Source organism: Podarcis cretensis (genome assembly GCF_951804945.1).
Source record: "Podarcis cretensis genome assembly, chromosome: 2".
In the NCBI taxonomy this organism is placed as follows: Eukaryota; Metazoa; Chordata; class Lepidosauria; order Squamata; family Lacertidae; genus Podarcis; species Podarcis cretensis.
This window is the reverse complement of record NC_137171.1, coordinates 86,495,125-86,517,814: the sequence shown is the minus strand read 5'-3', so window position 1 is coordinate 86,517,814 and position 22,690 is coordinate 86,495,125. Positions and strand designations below refer to the sequence as shown.

Genomic DNA, 22,690 nt, shown 5'->3' with positions numbered 1-22,690 from the left:
TTGCCTGTTTTGGGAGAGTGCCTACCTTTTTTGTCTGCATTTTATTTGTTTTTGGTTTTTGCAGGGGAAGGGTATAGGTGTTTTGCCTGTTTTGGGGTGCATTCTGAGAAATTTCATGGTTTTTGTAACAGATTTTCAGATGCAGCCCCCAATCTCAAAAAGGTTGGGGACTCGCACAGCTGGGCCCAGGAAGTTTCAGGGCAAGAGTACTAAAGTTGTAGAGAGGAATACAGTGCCAGATGCCTGTGCGTGTGTCTGTCTTTATAATTTCGCAGGGAAACTCACTTGTCAAAGGCTCTCCTGCTTTTCAGCGTTGTGCTTTGTGTAACCTCATTTCTTACATTCTAGTCAGTGACACTCACGTTCCATTACACTGAAGTGTGTTCCCCATTCTGGGGTTGCCATATGGCAGGCTGTAAACCAATTAGTCCCTCTCTTTTGGCTGCCTGGCTTGGCTTGGCTTGTTTGCTTCTTTAGCTCTGCTTCAGTGTTACGCCATGGGCAATCCTAATTATTTCAAATGGAGAAGTTAACACAGGCATTGGCAACCTCAGGTCTGTTTTCATCCCTCTGTGCTTAGGCCTTAAGAGGCTGCCATGGTGTGCTGGCAAGTGTGTTTGTTCTGCGCAACACGTGGCTTTTTCAGCGTAGGCCTGTACACTATATAACACTTCTAGGCCCTTTGCCCATACATATCCCTTAATGATGTTCAGTTTCTAGCCTATTGGCATCCTTTCTACAGGCTTTTAATCAACTTGTCGTCGTTCCCCCCCCCCCCCCGATGCCCTGGACTTTCTTCCATGCCTTTTCTGGATTCTTGAGCTTAGTCTCACTTTGCCTCCTCGGCCTAGACCAGGCCCCTGACATGGCTCCAACACTAAGCCTCCTGACTCGTTCAGTCCCCCTGCCCAACAGGTGGTTCCTCCTGATAGGTTTCCTTTTGGCTTTACAACTGGCCTAGTGTTTCCTTGGAGTTTTGTCCTTTACTCTGTTAACTGTGTCGCTGCTTTGGGGATAACCTGCATCTGCTGTCCTTTGGGAATGGGCTCCCCCCCCCCACCATGCCACAGCTGTTCATCTGAGGAACAAGTCTCCCTTTCTTTGACAGCCATCCTGTGTAAAATGTATGCTACAATCCTACCGCTGTAGTCTTCTTGCTGCTGTTCGCAGAATTTTGATTTCCTTTTTATTCCCTGGTAGCTTATTTTTACAGAAGAACTGACCTCGGCTGCACCCACTTTGCCAGCTGAATTCTGTGAGCGATTCCCACAATTGCTAAAACTGTGATAAAGCTCCTCTCATTCCTGTCTTCTCCTCCTCCCCCTAACTGTGCCGTGATATGACTTTTAAATAGTTGGAAGGCAATTTGAGTCACACATTCACCGCCTTTTCATGCCTTGCGATAAGCTTCGCCTATGCTGGCCATGATGGTTAAGGTTTGGCCAGCTTCACTTTACTTGGTTCCATTGTAAAGGCATAACCCTCTATGTTGTGGTCAACCCAACTGTATATATATGTTTGTTTGTGTGTTGTATTCTGTTTGGTCTGGTTTAACTCTGCCAGCTACGGTGCTTCAAATATCAAGGGGGAAAGTTTCAATTAATGAAATCCATAACCCCACCTCAGATTTCTCTCCAATTTACAGTCAAATCATTGCTCCCTCACAGCTGTCTAAACTAGGATTGCCATATTTCAAAATGTGAAAATCCAGACTGAAAAGTTGTTGAATTTTTGTGGGGGGTTTTGGGCCAAAGTTGTTGAGCATTTTTTGCAAAATCTTTTAAAAAATAAAATAATTGAAGTTTTTGAGCTATTTTTAAGGAAAAATTGACAAAACAAAACTGCCGACAGGGGTTGCCATACGTGCGGATTTCCCCAGACATTTAAGCGATTTCCACCGACAGGGGTTGCCATACGTCCGGATTTCCCCAGACATTTAAGCGATTTCCGCCGGGACACTGCTTCTGATGGCCGATTGCCGGCTATGTCTGGGAAGTTTCGGACGTATGGCAGCTCTAGTCTAAACTGGCCTGAAAGGTAAAGTGGGCCAGGCCAGCCCCCCTTTCTGCCACTCAGTGAATAGCTTGTCATTCCTGTAATTCACTCACTAGGCCTTCCAAGGAAGTGAATTTCATATTCCGTTTTTGTCTGATCTGAGAATATGAGCAAATTTGATGTTAATGTACTTTGTCATCTGGCAGAGGTGTGATAGTGCGATTCCAGCGCATGATGATTATCATGACTTGCCCAGTTCTGCTTGGCCCAGGGCTGTGGAGGCAGTCAGGTCTGATCTGCTTGGCAAGGTGGCACATTTTAGGCTTCAGAAAGAGGCCAGAAAATTCTCTTGTCTGCTGTACTGCAGTGTAACTGATGCTTGCATAAGGGCAAATGGCTAGGCTTGAGGCACTCTGTGTTGGGGCTAGCCTAGAAACCACACAACTGGTGCCATTTTGGATTGTTTGGTATGCTGAACAAAGGATCAAGGAATTTATAAACTACACACAAACAAAGCAGTGAAGAAAGGGCGTGTTCTAATTTCGTGCCGTTTCCCTGTATTAAATACTTGATGCAACGAAATTGTTTTATCTATTAGATAGATAGAATGTGTTTTATACAAGAGACTGTCTAGATTGCTCTGCTGAATGCTTTCTTAGAAAAGGACATTCTGCCCAGATTAGCAGAGGAAGCTCAGAACACAGATTGGAGCAGAGAAGTCTTGGGCCTTAATGCAGTTATTTCCCTGAGGCCTGTGTTTATTTTCAGGTGTCTCGATGGCTGTAATAACTTGTTGGTGGCAGCTGTTAAGAAGCATTCCATGCTAGTAAACTGGAGACTGCACAGCAGCCTTCCCCAACCTGGTGCTCTCTAGATAGTTTTGACTGCAACACCAATTAGCTCAGTCGATGTCGGGGTGCCAGGAGTTGCTGTCAGATTGGGAATGGCTGTTGTACATGCTTAGGCTGAGTGTTTTACTCCTGTACAAAGGCACCAAGGAGTCTAAAGAAAGGAGAAACTAGAGCAAACTCCTTGGATGCCTGAAGTCAGGAGGCCAGGCTCAATGCAGAAGAATTAGTCAGGAGTCTTTCCTTCTTGTGGAATCCGAAAAAGGATCTGGCCAGGGCCTAGAAAATCCTCAGTGTCTGGTTACCTTGGATCTTTTCATGTTGGTACTCAGGAATTTGCTTGGGTTTTAATTTGTGAGAATGGAACAAACCTGTTTTAAAATATGCTGTGTAAGTGCAAATGATGTGTAGACCCAGTCATAATTGTAGATACAGTCAGGAGATCTTTGTCTTGTTCCCATCTCTCTTGGAGAATAAAAGGTAACAGTACACTGAGTCCTCACTCAATTTTCTATCTGTCTTTAAAACTTCCCTGAACAAGTCCAAAGAGACAAATATTTCTGTATAATTGCACTGGCGCCTCTCTTAAAGCCTCATGTCTTATATGTCCTTGGCAGGACTGAGACGCACTCTAGGCTGAGGTACATATATACAGGCCTATACTTGTGTTTTGTAAGGACTTGGTTTGTTGTAGGCAAAACATGTGTAGATATTGCTCAGGGCAATGGTATTATAGAATCATAGAATCATAGAGTTGGAAGAGACCACAAGGGCCATCGAGTCCAACCCCCTGCCAAGCAGGAAACACCATCAGAGCACTCCTGACATATGGTTGTCAAGCCTCTGCTTAAAGACCTCCAAAGAAGGAGACTCCACCACACTCCTTGGCAGCAAATTCCACTGTCGAACAGCTCTTACTGTCAGGAAGTTCTTCCTAATGTTTAGGCGGAATCTTCTTTCTTGTAGTTTAGATCCATTGCTCCGTGTCCGCTTCTCTGGAGCAGCAGAAAACAACCTTTCTCCCTCCTCTATGTGACATCCTTTTATATATTTGAACATGGCTATCATATCACCCCTTAACCTCCTCTTCTCCAGGCTGAACATGCCCAGCTCCCTTAGCCATTCCTCATAAGGCATCGTTTCCATGCCTTTGACCATTTTGGTTGCCCTCCTCTGGACACGTTCCAGTTTGTCAAGTGTCCTTCTTGAACTGTGGTGCCCAGAACTGGACACAGTACTCCAGGTGAGGTCTGACCAGAGCAGAATACAGTGGCACTATTACTTCCCTTGATCTAGATGCTATACTCCTATTGATGCAGCCCAGAATTGCATTGGCTTTTTTAGCTGCCGCGTCACACTGTTGGCTCATGTCAAGTTTGTCGTCAACCAAGACTCCTAGATCCTTTTCACATGTACTGCTCTCAACCCAGGTGCCCATCTTGTATTTGTGCCTCTCATTTTTTTTGCCCAAGTGTAATACTTTACATTTCTCCCTGTTAAAATTCATCTTGTTTGTTTTGGCCCAGTTCTGTAATCTGTCAAGGTCGTTTTGAAGTGTGATCCTGTCCTCTGGGGTGTTAGCCACCCCTCCCAGTTTGGTGTCATCTGCAAATTTGATCAGGATGCCCTTGAGTCCATCATCCAAGTCGTTGATAAAGATGTTGAATAAGACCAGGCCCAAGACAGAACCCTGTGGCACCCCACTAGTCACTTTTCTCCAGGATGAAGAGGAACCATTGATGAGCACCCTTTGGGTTCAGTCAGTCAGCCAGTTACAAATCCACTGAGTGGTAGCATAGTCAAGACCGCATTTTACCAGCTTCTTTACAAGAATATCATGGGGCACAGCATTCCTTTCTAGGTGCTCACAAACTGTTTGCTTAGTAGTATACCAGAGGTTTTGTAGAATTGGTGTGGCTCCTAGTTGACAATGATAAAGCTGAACCAGAATTCACATCCCTGCTTTGTCATTACCATTGCTCAGTGAGCATTAGACATCTCACAATCTGTTAGTTCTTTAACCTGCTAACTGGGAAGAATCTTTGAAGGCAGGTAATGAAGATTGTAAAGCATAATCTTTACACATTGATACTTGCATATGACTAGTGCTGTTTTGTTAGAGCTATGTACTTCTTGCAGGACCAATTTGAGCAAACACCATAAGGCAGGGCTGAGTTTGTTTTGCATCGGTGGAAATTTGCTGTGCAAATTAGAGTTACAGTAGCGCAAAGCAAATCCAAGAATCTTGGCTCTCAGATCCACCAAGTTTTGCAAAAGCAAATTTTCTGCAGCTCAGCTTAGCTGAGGTCTTGAAATTCCCAGGGTTAAGTTCATACTCAGAGAGGAAGTAAACGTCAGACTGAGCCCACTGCTGATACTTTCACAACTGCTAATTCTTTTGCTTTGGCTAGCATTTCTTTTCTTTGGTTGAGGATAGTAGCCCAGCCTGGTAAACCGGATCATGAATCTTAAAGGGTTTAAACTGGGTAAACAGTTCAGTGTTAAATGAGGGTAAACAAACTGCTGGGAACAACCTCTTGCACTAATGGGATTAGCTCCCCTGAAGGCCAGGCTCGTCACAGGTGACCGCATTTTTAAGCTTTAGGACTTTTATAGAGAATGCGTGGGGAAGGCAGTAGACATGAGAGATATTTCCAGCACAATCCTGTATATGCTTACTCGGAAGTAAGCCCCACTGGCAATTATAGAAGAAGAAAAAGAGGTACATTGGTACCTCGGGTTACAGATGCTTCAGGTTACAGACTCCACTAACCCAGAAATAGTACATTGTGTTAAGAACTTTGCTTCAGGATGAGAACAGAAATCGCATGGCGGCAGCGGGAGGCCCCATTAGCTAAAGTGGTGCTTCAGGTTAAGAGCAGTTTTAGGTTAAGAATGGACCTCCAGAACAAATTAAGTTCTTAACCTGAGGTGCCACTGTACTTAAAAATCTAAAGGTGGGTGTTTCAACAGTATTTTATAAATATTTAAAGATTTAATGGTCCCATATATGTCTAAACTGTACAATGATACCTTAGCTGGAGATTTATTGCCACCAACCTGGAAGCTATCAAGAATTGTATTAATTCCCAAACCTTATAAGGTAAAGGACCCCTGGACAGTTAAGTCGAGTCAAATTTGTTTACGTGATGTGGCACTCACCTCCATTTTCAGGCCGAGGGAGCCAGCGTTTGTCCACAGACAGCTTTCTGGATCATGTGGCCAGCATGACTAAACTGCTTCTAGTGCAACGGGACACCGTGACAGAAACCAGAGTGCACAGAAACGTCGTTTACCTGCCTGCCACAGCAGTACCTATTTATCTACTCCCACTGGTATACTTTCAAACTGCTAGGTTGGCAGGAGCTGGTACAGAGCAATGGGAGCTCACCCCGACATGCGGACTGCCAACATTACGATTATAAAGACCCTTCATTAGTGGAATCATATCGCCCAACTTCTCTACTCAACTGTCATGGACTGGCTGGATGCCGAGTAGTAATGGGAAGCTCCAGCTGGGGAACCCCCAGAGAAGAAGAAGGGGATTGGTGATGAGATGACGATGAGTGGTCAGAGGGAGAAGAGAGAGCAGACTGGAAGAAGGAGGTGTCAAGCTGAAGAAGCAACAGGGTTTGATGAGCAGGAAGAGGCTGGGGCAGATAACATTCTAGAATCAGAGGCAGGAAGGGGGTGGGCAGGAGACAGAGGTTACGCAGAAGAATCCAGGGAGTCTCCCTCCCTTTCCCCCTGGTCTCCCAGAACAGTCAGAGAAACGAAGAAGGTGGAGCAAAGAGAGACAAGATGAAGGAGCCTTAGGCTGCTGGGGAAGTAATCTCCATTACTTTAGTGGGTCTGCTCTGTGTAGAAATAACATTGCATCCAACCCATAAAGTTTGAATTGGTGCCAAAGAATTGGATGAATGGAAATTAAGATTCATGAGATCACGTTAATAATTATTTGTATCCCTCCCTCTTCTCTCACTGAGGGAGATATACTTTTGTATCCAGTATGCTGATGGATGGCACATGAAACTGTATAAGGCTTGCCCAATGTGTAAGAGTTCATGCTTCTTGAGTTTCAACCAGGTTAGTAAACCACTCCTCACCATTCTTGGCTGAGGCTTCAATTCGAAATGCACTTACTATTGCATTTCTGTTGAACTCCATAGAATTTATTTCTCAGAGTAAACATGCTTAGGGTTGCATTGTAAATGTAGCTATATGTAATCTGGTAATAAATTGACTGCTGTTACAGTAAAAGCCAAAGAACCACTGGTTTAAATATAGAATACATTATATTATGCACTATGGCCAATTGGTGTCTCTCTAGTTCAGCCTTCAAGGAACAGAACATTATTTACCTAATAAAGAGGTATGAAGCAACCTTGCCACTCCCCCCCCCCTCCCAGGAATCTGTGTTGGGTTTCTTTGTAACACTGATGGGAGTTCCTCAAGAAGGAAAGAGAAGGTGAATCTTGTGTCTAAGACATTACCCTGTTAGGCATTTTAGACATGGTCTTAGCAATCCACACTTTCATTTTTTTAAACAGATGTATGCACAGCAGATCTAAGAGGGCTTATGTACTAATAAAACTGTTACATACGTATGCAGTAAATGTGTGCTTTTTAACCATGTGTATCTTACAGGTACATGCACCAGGGCACTGTGGTTTGCCACAGCTTTGTCACATGTACACGTTGTAGCAAATACATCTTTGGCTGCATAGCAAATAAGGTTGCCAGTCATACACTTTCATTTCTTTGTGCCTCTGTACCTATCCCATCCTATGAATTTGTGCACACAAGCAAATTAATACAACTGGGCAACAGGGTCCTAGTACTAGGGCTTTCATGGCCAGCACTAGATTCTAGCACCACCAGCAGTGCAGCATAGGCAAGTTACATGGCTTGGATAGGGAGGTGGGTTTGGTGGCATTCTGCTGCCTGTCAGGCCCATTGGAGTCTGTTGTCACATTGAGATCATGGATGAATTGGGAGTGGCTGGTGGTTTTACTCAATTTGACAATCAAAGGCTCGTGCCAGTCATGGCAGCTTGCATATCTGTCGCCACAGCAGATAAACAGGATTAGTCTATTCTGAGTGCAGCTAGTGTGTGTTTGATATCTCATTTGCATATGTTTATAGTCCAAGCACAACAATTATATATATATATATATATATATATATATATATATGCGCATGCGCCTCTCTTTTGGGGGTCTCAAGATGCTGCTGTAGTGCTAATAATAGCTCAGTGACAGCTGCTGTGTGAAGGCACAAAAATCCTAGACACAATTCTGTTCTATCTCTCTCTCCTTGTAGACTGAGCTAGGAAATTGTTCAAGCAAGATATAATCTGATATAATCTGACTTGCAAAGGCATGCTGCATGCTCTATAATGGAGCATATTTTGGGATGTTTTGGCTTTAGTGACTGACTGACTCAGCTATGTGCAAATAACACTTGGTGAGAGTTGTCCATCCCTTGGGATGGCCAGAGAAGCCTTGGTTGGCTGCTTTATGCTGCAGTGCACTTCTTTTCAGTGCTGCTTGCTCCTGTCATACTTTTGCTATCTCTGGTATTTGCCTTTGTCTTAGTTGATCTCCTTTAGCTAATTTTGTTTTATTGATCTAAAATGAGAAAGCACATAGGGCAATAAAAAGTCTCCAAAAATAAGGATGAATCAGTTGTGGAAAAGCTCTTGCAGACCAAGCATTATCCAAGGCTCAAAAAAGGCATTCCCTTTGATTTCAAGTTTCTAGAATGAATAGTGTGTAAATTCTCCCTTTTCATGTTTATGGAGTCCCAATTCAAAGACTTCTCTGGGTACCAACACCACCTCCTCTTAATACTTGCCCATTTGCTTACATGCTAATCTAGCTTGGGTAGCTGCTGCCAACCCACCCCTCTGTACACTTCGTACATCTAGACAGATATGGTCTCCTGGAGATTCAAAACAGCCAGGAGTAAGATGGATGTAGTACATGCACACCTTGCTTGCTTAATTCACATGACTTTCCAACTACAGCACTACTTTTTCTCCCTATTTTAATGAGTAATGTGTATTGAGCAATAGCAAAGCTTTGCTGTTTGATATAGTTTTAAGACAGGGAATAGGATCTGGCCAGTTAAGTGTGCTCTCAATTCGCTGCGCAGTGTGACAGAAAAAGATGCCCATTTCAAAAAGATGCTGACTTTGACACAAATGAAAAATTGGGAGCGCTCCAGGTTATTCTTCCTTTTAGCTGCGGCTTGAAGTTTAAATCTGCGGCTTGAAGTTTCCATTCCTGGCATCATGTCAGGCTCAGGAAAAGTGGTAGTAGTTTGCCCAAAATGGGCTCATGGGCCAGCCTTGTGAGGCTTGTCGGGTGTCATTAGGCCCATAGCCTATAGGTTCCCGAGCACTCAATTAACATAAACTCTTAAATGTAGACACATCAAAAACAAACAAAACAAAGGATTGTGAGAAATCAAGACAGTATAGCTATTTAAATGTCATGGGTCAGGGTGCAATTCTTAGTTCTACAGAGTTTATTTTACAGAGTTAATTCTGTCTCGGCCTGCAGAGATAAGCACATGCATCTCTAGAAACTTGTTATGTCAAAATGAGGGAAAGCCTTCTTATCAAAGTGACAAATTCTTTTGCAGTGCAGTGAAAACACAGTCCCTTGTTCATAATGAAGAATCTCTCTTTAGAATATTTTGAAGTTGTAATGAACAGTGAGTGGGCAGTTACTGAGGGTGTAATTGCTCAGGGTGACTTGGAAAACGGAAACTGGATTTTAGAATTCCTATTAGCATAGTGACCAAGCAAAGATCTCACAGGAAGATGCAGTAAAGGAGGATAAAGAATTGTGGTCAATGTAGAATCTGTCCTGTTCTCATTGAGGGACCAACGCATAGGGCAGGGCTAGTCGGTTGTTACAGCACCAAGGACAGCTCTTAGTGAGCAACTTCCTACAACATGGGTTGCGTTTAACTGAGCTCTTTTGTGGCTCTGCCTCCAGTCCAGCTCTCCTAAGCTTTGTCCCCTTGTGGAAGACTAGGGCCAGCCTTTTGGTCAAAAGGTAGGCAGTTCTGTGTATCATAACTTTCTGTCTGCTGTGCTCCTAGCAGCACTCAACTGGCAAGGTACGGTATGGGGGGGCACTTGCTCCTCAAACCTAGGTGAAAGGGCTCATGAGGGTCCTAGCTCCAGCTCTGTGGGCTCTGGTGCTGTGAGAGTTGGATTAGTGGACTCCTGTCTGTCAACCTGAGGTTCAGTGGTCCCTCAATCATCAACATAGTGCTCAGAGCCAGGAACCCAATTTAACTCCTTAGTACTGTAGCCTCAGAATTGGTGTCTCAGTCACTACTAGACTCCATGACCCACACTCTGGAGGAATTTGAGGCGGGGGAATTTATCTGGATTTGCAAGGGTGTACCGTTTTTCCTTAGTGAATTAAATATATCTGTTTCTGAGGTCACTATGGCTATGAAATGAATATGCAAAACAGTATTCCCCACCCCACCCCTCTGTTTGCAGATGAGAATGGGAAGCAACTAGGTTCTGTCACTGAGACGTCTGATGATTGTTCATGCATTCATCTGCAGTATTTCAGCTTTTCTCTCAAAAAGGCTTAAGGGCTTTCTAGGCAGTCACTTTTCAATGCAGATACATGCATAGTTACCCACTGGTTTGTGCAGAGTTTAAAAGGGTTCCTTCAGGTTGCTTCAGTTGCAGCAGTATATAATTTCCCCTGCAGTGGATGCATTGTGGTTTTCATATCTGAAAATGATGTTCTTCCCCTAGAGAGTATATTCATCACTTTTGTGTGATTGCTGTGGATAATGTATTTATACTAAAGTGAGTAAAAATGTTGCTGTAAAGGCAGAGAAGCCTGTGACTGTTCTTGAGAGAATGTATGGACAACTCCACATGATCAGACCAAAGGCCCATGTGTCCAGCATTCTGTTCCCACAGTGACTAACTACATGGTTACAGGAAGCCTGCAAACAGGACATTGGAATGCAACAGCACTCTCCCCAGCAACTGGTATTCTGCCAGATTATAATTCTGCTTCAGACATTGGAGGTAGAGCATAACCACCATGGCTGGTGGCCATTGATAACCCCCACCTCCATGAATTGTATAATCCTCTTTTAAAGTCATCCAAGTCATGGGGGTAGCCAAGGGGGAGGGCAGCTGCCTCCCCAATAAATAAAAATACATAGCTAACTGAGGTTCTGCCCCCCCAAAACAAATGGCCTACACCCCCCCCCCAAATCCTGGCTATGCCCATGATCCATCACTAACTCCTACAGGAATAGTTACAGATAGGTAGCCGTGTTGGTCTGCCATAGTCAAAATAAAAATAAAAATCCTTCCAGTAGCACCTTAAAGACCAACTAAGTTAGTTCTTGGTATGAGCTTTCGTGTGCATGCACACTTCTTCAGATAGTATATGTGTATCTGAAGAAGTGTGCATGCACACGAAAGCTCATACCAAGAACTAACTTAGTTGGTCTTTAAGGTGCTACTGGAAGGAATTTTTTTATTTTTTCTTACAGGAATGAATTCCATAGTTCAGCTATGTGCTTTGTGAAGAAGTACTTCATTTGGTCCGACCTGAGTCTTCTAAAATTCTGCTTCATTGACTGGTCGTTGGTTCTAATATTATGAGAGAGGTTTTAATATTATCTACCTTTCCCCCAAATGCATAATTTTATACACCTCAATCATCTCCCCTCCTCACTCATCTTTCCCTGAAATGTTGTAACATTGCTCCAGAACTTTGATCATTTTGGGTGCCCTTTTCTGAAGAGAGAGAGCTCCATTACTTCTGCCCCCCCCCTTCAAGGTTCTGTATGATTACTAAAACTGATATTGCTCTCATTCTTGTTTGTAGGTTCTTTGTGCATCTCCTGTGCAGTTTCAGAAGATCCTGGTACTGAAGGACTGACTTCAACCTCCTTCGTGGATTTCTCAGCCATGTCTCACTTAGAGTCTCTAGATACCAGCGAACAGCCAAACTTGGAGGTGTCAGAGCCAGACCTTGTCCCCAATGCCCTGCTAGCCTCACCTGGTTCGGGCTTTTCCAGCGAGGAGAATGAAGATTCCAAGATCCTTCAGTCCCAGTATATTTGGGATGATGGCGGAGACATAAATGATTCCAGCTTGTATGTGGGACAGTCATCAGGTAGTCTGTTTTATCCCTTTTTTCCCTTTTTTCCCTTTGTAAGTTGTTGGGAACACCTCTGTTCTCTCACATTGATGTGATTTTGGCTGAAGAAAATGGGATTCATTTTAACTTCATATCTTTTTCCATTGAGTTGTGTGTGCAAAGCTTAAGAGTCTCATGAGATGGAATCCTCTCATGGGTGCTTCTAGGCAGGCATATTCCAGGACTTTCTAATAATTGCTCTTCCACTGTTAGCTACAAGGAGAATTGCCATTGACTTTCCACACTTTGGGAGGTATAGAGGTGTGGGTGTAAGTACCATGCTATAATACAGATCTGAAGCTCAGAAATGGCAGCAAAGTGTTTCCAAAATCAGTTTTACAATTAGTGCATTAATAGTTAGTGCTAATAAATAATAAAAATCACAAATTTTAAAATATTGATAAAATGGTGCTAACTGGAAAGGAAATGGAGAAGGAGCATCCAAGTATCAGTAGATTTGCTGCCAAAGGTATTACTGCATGTGTAAAAACTATGCCTCTTGGAAAAGACTGAAGATTAGCAATCAGCCGTGGATATTGTGCTCCTGTTCCATTCTTTACCAGAAGGTTTTCTGTGGTAAAAAAAAAGAGAGTGAGAGATAGAAGTAGCATGTGGAAGACGCTGGTGGACAACGATTTGGCAATGACACTATGTAAATGAAGAGTGAAATGTGGCCATTCTACAGTAAGCATCCACGGTGGGGAAACATGTAGGTTGAGTTGGGTAGGTTTGGGATGAGGGAACAGATGCCTCTTTGGGATTAGAAGGTTGTGGGAAGAGTAGAGCTGATGAGGCTCCTGATCATTGCCATGCAAGCTGGATAGCTCAGGGACAGCTTCTGAACAGGAGTTTCTTGTTAAATAAGCACTGCACATTCTTCAGGTCTGCAACCAATATTATGTACGAGTATAACACCGTAGTGATATATCTAATGCATGGAAGCTACTGCTGCATTAGGACTTGGCAGAAATAGTTGCTAAAATCTTATTCCTCCTCTCCCCACTCCCAGTGTTTTATAGAAATATTGCCTTTCCTCGAAGCCTCATTTTTCAAAAGATATCCTTTGCAAAAAAAAACCCCACAACCCACCATTTTAAGAGTGTGCTTTTGATATGCCTGCTGAGTGAGATATGAGGTGAAAAAGGGTGTGAGCATATTTGGTTTTTCTGCAAACCTCATGAGATTATCTTGTGCAATCTTGACCTGATTTTCAGGCACTGCATATTAAGCACAATGCAAGAAGTTGACCTTCATCCTTTATTGCCACCCCTACTGCCTTCTGTGCTTTCATTTTTCTCTCAGTGGGTACCAGCCTCGTTTGAGTTTAGTCTGTTACTAGAACACTATATCCTTTCAAGTTGTCTCTTTCTATAGACACCTGCCTGAAAGAAACTTAACTTTCTGCTAGGATAAAGACTACATTAGCAATAGCAAGCCATCTTACAGTTCCCTCTTGCTCATGTCATTCTCATCCATATCTATTTAGGAACCTGACTGAGGTAGAAGGAAAGAACCCTGACTCTCCAACATAACCCTCTTCCCTTTCTAAGAAGCTGCTATTTATGCATTGCAATCATCCATGTTTTCTTCTGAGTCAGCCTTTTATAATTTTGCCAAATGCTTCTCTAGCCTTTGGCTGATTAATACTCTACAGCCTTTTAAATGTCTTTGTGGGAGGAGGGTTACTGGTTTGTTGTTTTTGTTTTAACTATTTATTTGTTCTTTTACCTTGGTATCTTGTGAACAATCCTGAGATATTATGATGAAGGGCGGTATATAAGTCAGATAGATAGATAGATAGATAGACAGACAGACAGACAGACAGACAGACAGACAGACAGATAGATAGACAGATAGATAGATAGATAGATAGATAGATAGATAGATAGATAGAGATAGATAGATAGAAAATAAGCTGTTGTGTTTTCCACATGCCTGTTCTTTGTATCAATAGCAGATGTAGATAGCTAAAACAGTGCAAGTCTGTGCATCTGTGGCACAACGCTAGTGTGTAGAAGCAGTATCACAACCTCCTTGCTGCTGTTTGTGTCTGGACTAAAAGCATCTTTGGCATATAAATCATTGGGTAGCTTTGGATGAAAGAAATAAAACTTCAATAACCATCTTTGTCAGAAGATGAAGAGAAAAAGGAACACTCTTGCAGATGCATCCCTGAGCTGGGAAGCTAAGATTTCATACTGGGCCTAAATTTTTGAAGAAACTATTCAAAATATAGTAATGTGCTTTGTAATGTAGGATATTACAAAGTGTAACACTCGAGTCTTAGTGTAAGAGAGAGAGAGCGGCGAGGGCAGGGAGGTTCTGGCATAACTGTGAGGAATCATGAGCTGTGAAATACAGCATTTATCAAGATGTTTGTTATCTCCCCTGTGTTTTAATTTAGTATTACATATTTACTAATGGGATAGAAAGGTTTCCTGTCACGATATTTAGACAGTGCTGGTGTTGGAGCTTTGGGCAGTTTAATTGTGATTCTTCTTATGTGCAACGCCACAAAAAGCTTCCTTGTTCTGGTGTTCCGTGCAACTGTCATAGTATTTTGACAAGTTCTTGCCATGCATGCTAACCCAGTAACTGAAAAATATGCATATTACTAGAAATACATGTAGAAAACTGAATAGAACTTTATGTGCTTTGAATAGACTTGGACTGCTTAGGTACATGCTTTCCATTTCTACTTGTGCATAAATACTTGCACGATTGTGCTCCATTTTGGGCATTATTTCCTACCTATACCCATTTTATTTTCTAACTGTGAAGCATTTGTTAAGGGCTGCATTCTTCCAAATGCCTATACATCCACACACACCTGAATGCTTCAGATATCACACATCCAGTCCCAACATGCTTATTACACACTTTCCCTCATATGATCATTTAAACACACACACACACACACACACACACACACACACACACACACACAAGTTATTCTTTTATCAGGAAGCCCCTAAATCAAACCAACCCGTCAAACAAACTGTGATTTACAGCCCAAGTCTGGAGGGCTCACACAAACTATGGGAGGATCAAATGTTCATTAAACTGGTCCCGTGGGGAGGGTGAGGGGAGCATGTTAGCAAAGGTCTTGCTCTTGATCCTCTACTGTACAGTCTACACCATGATTTGGAGGACTGGAAACATGGCCCCTAAACCAACTCAATGTCTTTATGGCATTTAATTTACTTAGTTTGCACAACATATTGAATTATTCAACAGGCTGAGTGCTGATTTCTGTTTAAAAATTAATTAGAAACCCTGCTGCTTATTATCTTGCAATGAATTATAATAAGTGGTTCTAAATCAGAAATTTGTAACAATGACTTCCATAAGCAGAGCAAGACAGGTTTTTAAGCACCGCCTATATGCCAGTGTTGTAGCAATAAATTGGTGTTTTTCCAACACACCACATGACAGTTCTTTTAGGAAGTACTATACAAAAAATGATTGTTGTTCCTCACCCCCACATGACCTAAGGATATGAGGGCACAGAGCAACACTTCTCCCAGCAAAACCACCCCTGCAGTGCCACTAGTCATCAACTAGAATTGGTGGGAGAGGCTTGTGTTTCAAAGGGCTCTTCCAGAATGCTATTGAAAATTATCATTTTCCAATTTTTGTTCGTTGTAGCCCTCCATGGCTCTTAGCGCATACATAGACAGAGGAATAGCACATTGCGTGTTTTGATAGGAAGAGTGTCTCACAACAGCCCCCACTCAGTGAATAGAGGAAAATCCAGCCTGTGTTGCTTACTGACTAACACAACTAACAAACTCAGTTTCAGGCACTTCTACTCAGCAGTAAACCCTATTGAGTGCAAAGGGACTTCTCAGGTAAATGTGTTTGTTCCTTCTTGCCTGTACCCCTCACTCTGGGTCGCCTCTTCCTCATAAGTAAGCCCCACTGAGTGTAAGGGGGTTTCCTCCCAGGTAAATCCACCGAGAAAGGAGAGAAATGTTTGCCTGGAAAGGAACAGCAGCAACAATGAAAAAGAAATGAGGCAAGGAGGGATGAGGTTTGGGGAGCAGCACTGAAGAGGAGCTAAGAGACAGAGAGAAATGGGATAGTCCCCAAACTATGATATGGCAAACGCATGTTGTACGGCACAGTGGCATGTAATCAGTTTAGAAAACCTTTCTATGTTACTACTGGTTAGGAAAAAGCAGGTTTTAGCTCCAGGAAAAAAAATTGAAATGTCACCCAGGCAATGGAAATGTCATGTGGTTCATACTTTAAAAATGCAGGAACAGGAAATCTACAAGATGAATTTGGAGACGCTGCTGAAAAGCCATTGGTTGCAAATTGCAGCCACTTTCTCTGCTTAGTTCCAGATACATTAAAGGAACATTTAAATTGACTAGGGGTGAATCTACACTGGTCGGTTATAATGTTAAAAATGCATTATAAAAATGTGACACCAGAGGCCGCCGCAGAGCAGTGATCTGTCGGCAATGGGAAATTGCTTTGAGAGCTATATATCATGGTTTTTTAAATAGCCTTTAATAGCGTTTTTACAGATCTGTGTAGATCCAGCCTAGATCACATTCTACATAGCCACTGGTCTAATCAATGTCATTCCCAAAGGGAAATGTTGAACTTGCTCTTTATAAAAGGTTATCTGAATATATACATGAGCATGTGCTCTGAGCAGAAGGAAAAGCATATTACTTCTCATGAGCACTATCCAATAGGTGCCTTCAGCAACACTCCTTCCCTTGAGCTTGTACTGAAAGCATCTGGTTTCTGTGCACAGACTGACCACAAATTTACATCTTTTAATCTCATCTTTAGCCAAGCATTAATGAAATTAAGTGTCTTGTAAAGACAACACCTAAGAGGCTTAGTGCTGAGCAGCACTCTGCCTGGGAACTGCTGGTGTGTGTCCGTAGTTTCTTTTGTGCCCTGGGTTTAAATGGACAATGGCATTTTAAATAGATCATTCTTATGCTGGGTTTTTTCTCCCTATGCCAGCATGGTCCAATTTAAAGGTTAGAGTTCATTGATGACCAAAAATTGCAGTTGCTGATGGGACACTTGTTTCATTACATAGATGCTTCTTCCAGAGGTCCTGCTAAATGAGAGGTGGGTAATCTCACTCATTGCTATTACAGATCCTATAACACAAGATTAGAGTGTGAGCACTAGCTTTCTGGCCAAATTCCAACTTTGATAATTGCTTTCTGTTTCCTCAATACCACCCACTCACCTGTCTTCAAGGCCTCTTTACACGTGGCATTTTTCCTACATAGGAATCTGTGAAGAATGGAACACAAACTGTTGTTTGCGTTAATAATTGTGAAGTACAGCACAAGCAGCATTATTCTATGAGCAGATGTGCCAAGAATTAAGCATGCCTTTCTGGATTGTGTGCTTACCATATTTCTGATGTACTTTACAGGTGTCAGTATACATTCTCCCCCCACACCATCACCACATGGAGATAGTTTGTGTGTCAGCAGTGTCATGTATGAAATGGATCTCATTCCTCCTCCATTTGTGTCGTATAAATGGCATCGGTACTTATTTGATTCTGTAATCAGATAAGTGTTAAGAGGTAGGCATACTGACTTTAGAATTGTTTTATGAAGTTGATGGACCATTTCGGAAGCTGGTCGTAATAGAAATGAATGTTCTCTTGATGGAAAAGCAAGAGAAGTCCTTTTTTTTTTTTTTAATAAGATGGCTTCTACTTAGCAGTAATTCAATTGCTAGTTAATATAATTTCCCTCTGTTTAATCACATAAATCTGTTACAGCCAGATTGCATCTCTTAAAAGTAAGACAGTGGACCCTCCCTTTTCCAAGTATGGCTTTGTTGTTGTTGTTGTTTGTTTGTTTTAAACTTACCCACAGATATACATGGGTGGTTAGGAAAAAATAATTATTAGATTAGCACTACCATGTGGGCATCTTTGTATTGACTGCAAACAAAATAAGTGGAGCTTGAACATAGGAGAACTGCTGCATCAGACCAAAGGTTCCCTAAGTTAAGTATTCTTTTCCCACAGTGTCAAACTAGGTACTTCTGGAAAGCCCAGAAGCAGAACATTAAGGCACTAACCCACCATCAGTATGCCTCTGAACCTAAAGATTGCAATAGTCATTGTGACTCATAGCCGTGAATAGCCTATCCTCCATGACTTTGTCTAATCCCTTTTTAAAGCCATCTAAGCTAGGACTATCATTATGTGCTTGTGCAGTGACTTCCATAAATTAATTATGCAATGTGTGGAAAAAAGTGCTTCCTTTGTCCTAATTCTCATGCTGGGCAAGGAGATTACCCGCATGAATCACTTCTACACTTCAATTTATGATCAATTGTTTGCATTTTTACCAGATTCTGAACACCTTTTAGCTTCTGTATGGAACAGACTTTACACTGAAGTGTTTCTTGGTGGGTTCCAGGTGGCTGCTTGGTTGCCATAATATATGTATGGCTGGCTTTTCCCTTTTTAAAGAAATAAACTCTTGGCTTTAGTGGTATTAGATTGGGACACTGTTTTGTGCCTCTTATATTTAAACTATTAAGGAAGATTAGGAAGCAAGAAATGGCTGGTCGTACCTTGTGAATTTTCCTCTTATGATCTAATTGATCTAATAACTGGTAGGCTGTTTTGCCCTTTATGCATTTGTTTTAGTATCTCCATTCACTCAAAGATAAAATGTATTATGAGTTGCAAAAAGGAACACAAGCAAAATCATCTCCTTGCACCTACCCTTTAAATCATTGTCTTTGCATTACCTTAGGCAGGGCTTTCCTTCCCACTGGGGACAGGTTATGCTTTGTTTTTCCCCAGCAAGCTATCCAATGTCCATCTTGAGGACCTTAAAACAGAGTACATCATTTCCTTAGGGAGAGCATATAATATTCAGTTACAGATAGGTAGCTGTGTTGGTCTGCCATAGTCAAAACAAAATAAAAAAATTCCTTCCAGTAGCACCTTAAAGACCAACTAGGTTAGTTCTTGGTATGAGCTTTCGTGTGCATGCACACTTCTTCAGATACTTCTTCAGATATTCAGTTCATGATCTGTGGCTCAGACTTAGGATAGTTACTTCATGGATCGCATCTGTGCTCTGGCTAGCACCGTTTGGATTAAGATTTTCATCTGAAGTTAGTAGGCCATCTGAATGAAGACTGGCAGGGGCAGGCTTGTGTGTGTGCCCGCCAGTTCAGAGAACTAAACTAATATGCTGGGCCTGTGGGCTGTGTAGCTCGTTGAGGGGGGAAAGGAAGTATGGCATGTGAACAGCACTGAAGTGAAGACAGTAGCTTGCACTAAATGAGATGTTGAAACACCCCAAAGGTAGGTTGTGTTTACTTGACACATTTTGATTCTGGTGCAAATGGAGCTGCTTTTAAGGCAAAATATGATACTAAAGCTGGTTTAGAGTTTGCAAATAGAACAGCAGAGATACAGCATATTAACATAGTCTAGAGAGATCAAATGACCACAAATAGGAGCCAACAGAATAGAAACCATTCTCTTCTAAGGTATCTAAAGCTGCATTCACAATAAACACAAGTCAGCAGCATTTGTATTAATTATGATGTTGTTACAGAGTGCATGTCTTTTTATCCAGGGAGGTTGTATTCACTGCCACACAACAACTCCCCAGAATTCTAGACTTTGCCTTATGGGATATGAATTGGACATCATGGCAGCAGTCCAGCAACATGTGCACTTAAGCCCAGGTCAGATACTTAGTGATAGTGCTGATCAGCTGTTGTTGGGGAAACTAAATCAAGCCCCCTGCTGCCCTTTGAGCAGCTGTTTGGTTGCATCACTTCTTCTTTTTTCTTATTCACTTGGGCTATGTGCTGGATTGGGGGAGAAATCCCACCCTCCTAAAATTCCATAAAACTGGAATGCGGAAAGTAGTGCTGAGGGGAGTGTGTGTGTGTGTGTGTGTGTGTGAGTGAGAGAGAGAGAGAGAGAGAGAGAGAGATGCTGTGGGATTCGCCATGGTGTAGAGTTCCTTCGCCATGAGTATGTGGTGCCATCTGAGATTCTCTCTATCTTCTGTGTGAATTTATAGTATATCAACATTGGCTGTGCATCAGGGATTAGGTACGCTGATTAAATGCAACCCACCCCCCTTACTCATCACCCTTTCACAGTGGACTTGTTTCTTCTATGTGTGCAATTGGGGGAAGGAGCCAATGTGGGCACTGCAAAGAGTTGCCTGGCTGGAGCTAGTCATGGGTGACAAGGCTTGGGATGGATGCTGGGGTGAAAAGCTTCTTCTTTTGCCGACTGGTTGACAGGAATTTTACTCTTTGCAAAACTTGGTGGTCATGTATTGAGGTTTTCACCCTCATCATAGAGCTATGTAAGTTGAATATAAGCTTTTGCCACAACTTTATTTGTTGGAAAGGGAGGTGAACTGGGCAGGATCTGTAGTCAAATGGAGGAACGTCATAGGGGATCTTAGGTGAGGTTGCTCCAAAGACTCAGCTCAAGCTCATGGGACTGAGTGAGGGTTATCATTATGCACACAGGTTGTGGGCAGGGGCCTGTGCCAGGGTGGGTCCCTGATGCCTATATAACTCTCTTCTGATTCCCCCAGCCTCTGGGCTGGGGAGGGATGCATCATCCAGCATTTGGGCTGTCCAAAAACTGGATACTTGACCTAAGCTATACCACCTGGATTATTACCATATTCAATAAAACTTATGCCCAGTGAGCAATTAAACTGACTATGGAATATTTATTTCACTGTAGGGTGAAGGTGAGTAATAAATAAATAAAACAAAATAATCAATGTCTGTATTTAGATACTTAGCCTGCTGAGCATAAATGATTGGCAATGAATCATTTTTAAGGGTTTATGACCAATGTACATTGTGCTTCATGAATGGAGTTTTTTTTCATACTCTGGAGAGTGTTTTGAACAAAGAAGAAAAATGTCAAGGGGAAAAGAATGAATGTTTCTAATGCAGGTGAATGAAATTTGCATGTACCATCTACATGGGAATGTAAGATTTTAAGCATTGTGTAGCTTTGCTGGGAAAATTGGTTTTGATGAGCAATTTGAAGTAAAGTGAGAGGATAAAGCTGCCTGGGGAAGTTCAGCTTGAAGGAGCTGAGAGAGAAAATTGGTGAAGTCTTTTGAGACAGAAGGAAGATTTCAGGTAAATAAGGATGGTAGATCAACTAGAATAATTGGTTGCTAACTAGACATCTGTGCAGTGTCATCTAAGGTAGAAGAAGATTTCAGGAGTGTGTTTCCTATTTCCCAGTCTTCCTGGATTGTTTGTTCATGAAACCTCTTCTCCTCTTTTTAGATTACAGTTTTCCACTAGCTTCCCAGAAGGCCCTGCCTAAACGAAATGGGACACAAGCTAAAAATCCTTGGGAAACATCCACTCTCCGTCAGCCACCTGATTCCCTTGAACCTGACTCTGAAGCTCCTTCCACCAGTGTCCTTGAGGAGGAGGAAGGATTACTTCCTATAAACCAGTCAAGGGGACCTCCTCAGAGTAGCCAAACACCAGAAGCTTTTCCTGAAGCACCTAGCCAGGACTCATTGTTCTCAATTCTTTTCTCCACAACAACCAGCAGAATGGGTCCAATGACTGAAACAGCTGCAGACAAGCAAGAGGAAGAATCTGCTCCTGAACATGTTTCCTCAGGCTTTGATCTAGGGAGCAGTATGGGACCCAGCCTCTTACCTCTGTCCTCCATTTTGTCAGCCACTCCGAAAGGACCTCAGCTTGTCTCAGAGGTCCCTGTCGAGGTTTCTTCAGAAGGTACAGTACGAGGAGGGGGGGAACTCAGAGAACCCATAGCAACAATAGGTACAGTGGGAGCCGATGTAAAAGAAGTGGAAACCACAAGAGGGGAGAGGCAAAAACCCATAGCAGGAGCTGAAATGGGACAAAGAGATTCCATAGAAGGGACAGTGGCCCCAGAAATGGCTACAGCGGAGAAGACGGGAGATGATTTTCTAAGAGCAGGATCGCATGGGGACAGCACTCTTGTTGCTGAGACATTTTCTAGGTCTTCTAGCAGCCCATCAAACCCCAGCTCGTCAGTGGGTTTTTGGGACTGGACTGATAACCCAGCTCCTACTTCCACTTCCACTCCGAATCAGAATCAGAATAGAACAAAGCTGCCAGTCGCAGCAACTACTGCAGCAGAACGGAGCTTTGCACTGCAAACTGAAGATGTCCACACGGCTGTGCTGTCCACAGGAGTGCCTTGGAGTTTGACACAGGTAACATTTCTTTGTGTGTGTCTGTGTGCATGTTGAATATTTCAGTTATAATCCAGTGTTTCAAAGGCAAGGGCAAACAACTTGCATACAATTACCGTATTTTTCGTCCCATAGGACGCTCTGTCCCATAGGATGCACCTAGTTTTTTTGGGGGGAAATAAAGGAAAAAATTTTTCCCTTTATTTCCCCCCCAAAACCAGGTCAGGGAAATCAAACCGGGTCGGGGAACAGCGGTATGGCAGCGCTCTACCTCCCCGCTGTCCCCTGAGCTTGTGGGGCTAACCGATGTCTGCCTGGCGCGAGGGGCGCTCTGCTTCAGGGCACCCCTCACGCGGGGCGGCAGGCTGCTATCCGCAGCGTAGGGAGCCCTGCGGGAACTCCTGCAGGGCTCCCCAGGCTGCGGATG

At 42.8% G+C, this 22,690-nt stretch overlaps 1 protein-coding gene and 1 long non-coding RNA gene across 5 annotated transcripts in view; one reads left to right on the top strand and one right to left on the bottom strand.

Annotated features, from left to right (window-relative positions):
- The window catches only part of PODXL2 (podocalyxin like 2), a 55,443-nt gene that overhangs the window by 14,524 nt on the left and 18,229 nt on the right, over positions 1-22,690 (top strand). The window contains exons 1-3 of one of the 4 annotated variants that reach the window (XM_079964528.1): positions 506-554; positions 11,732-12,022; positions 21,353-22,284. In XM_079964528.1, coding sequence (XP_079820654.1) covers positions 521-554; positions 11,732-12,022; positions 21,353-22,284 — 1,257 coding nt within the window. In that variant the 5' untranslated portion in view covers positions 506-520. Of the gene's footprint in view, positions 1-505; positions 555-835; positions 916-1,099; positions 1,125-11,731; positions 12,023-21,352; positions 22,285-22,690 lie in introns of those variants that run through there. The other 3 variants (XM_079964529.1, XM_079964530.1, XM_079964527.1) reach the window with 3 other exon arrangements.
- On the bottom strand, positions 12,505-18,886 carry LOC307209503. The gene is made up of 3 exons (XR_013835622.1): positions 18,806-18,886; positions 17,271-17,317; positions 12,505-12,617 (listed from the first exon to the last, which is right to left on the bottom strand). It is a non-coding gene; the product is annotated as an uncharacterized lncRNA (long non-coding RNA).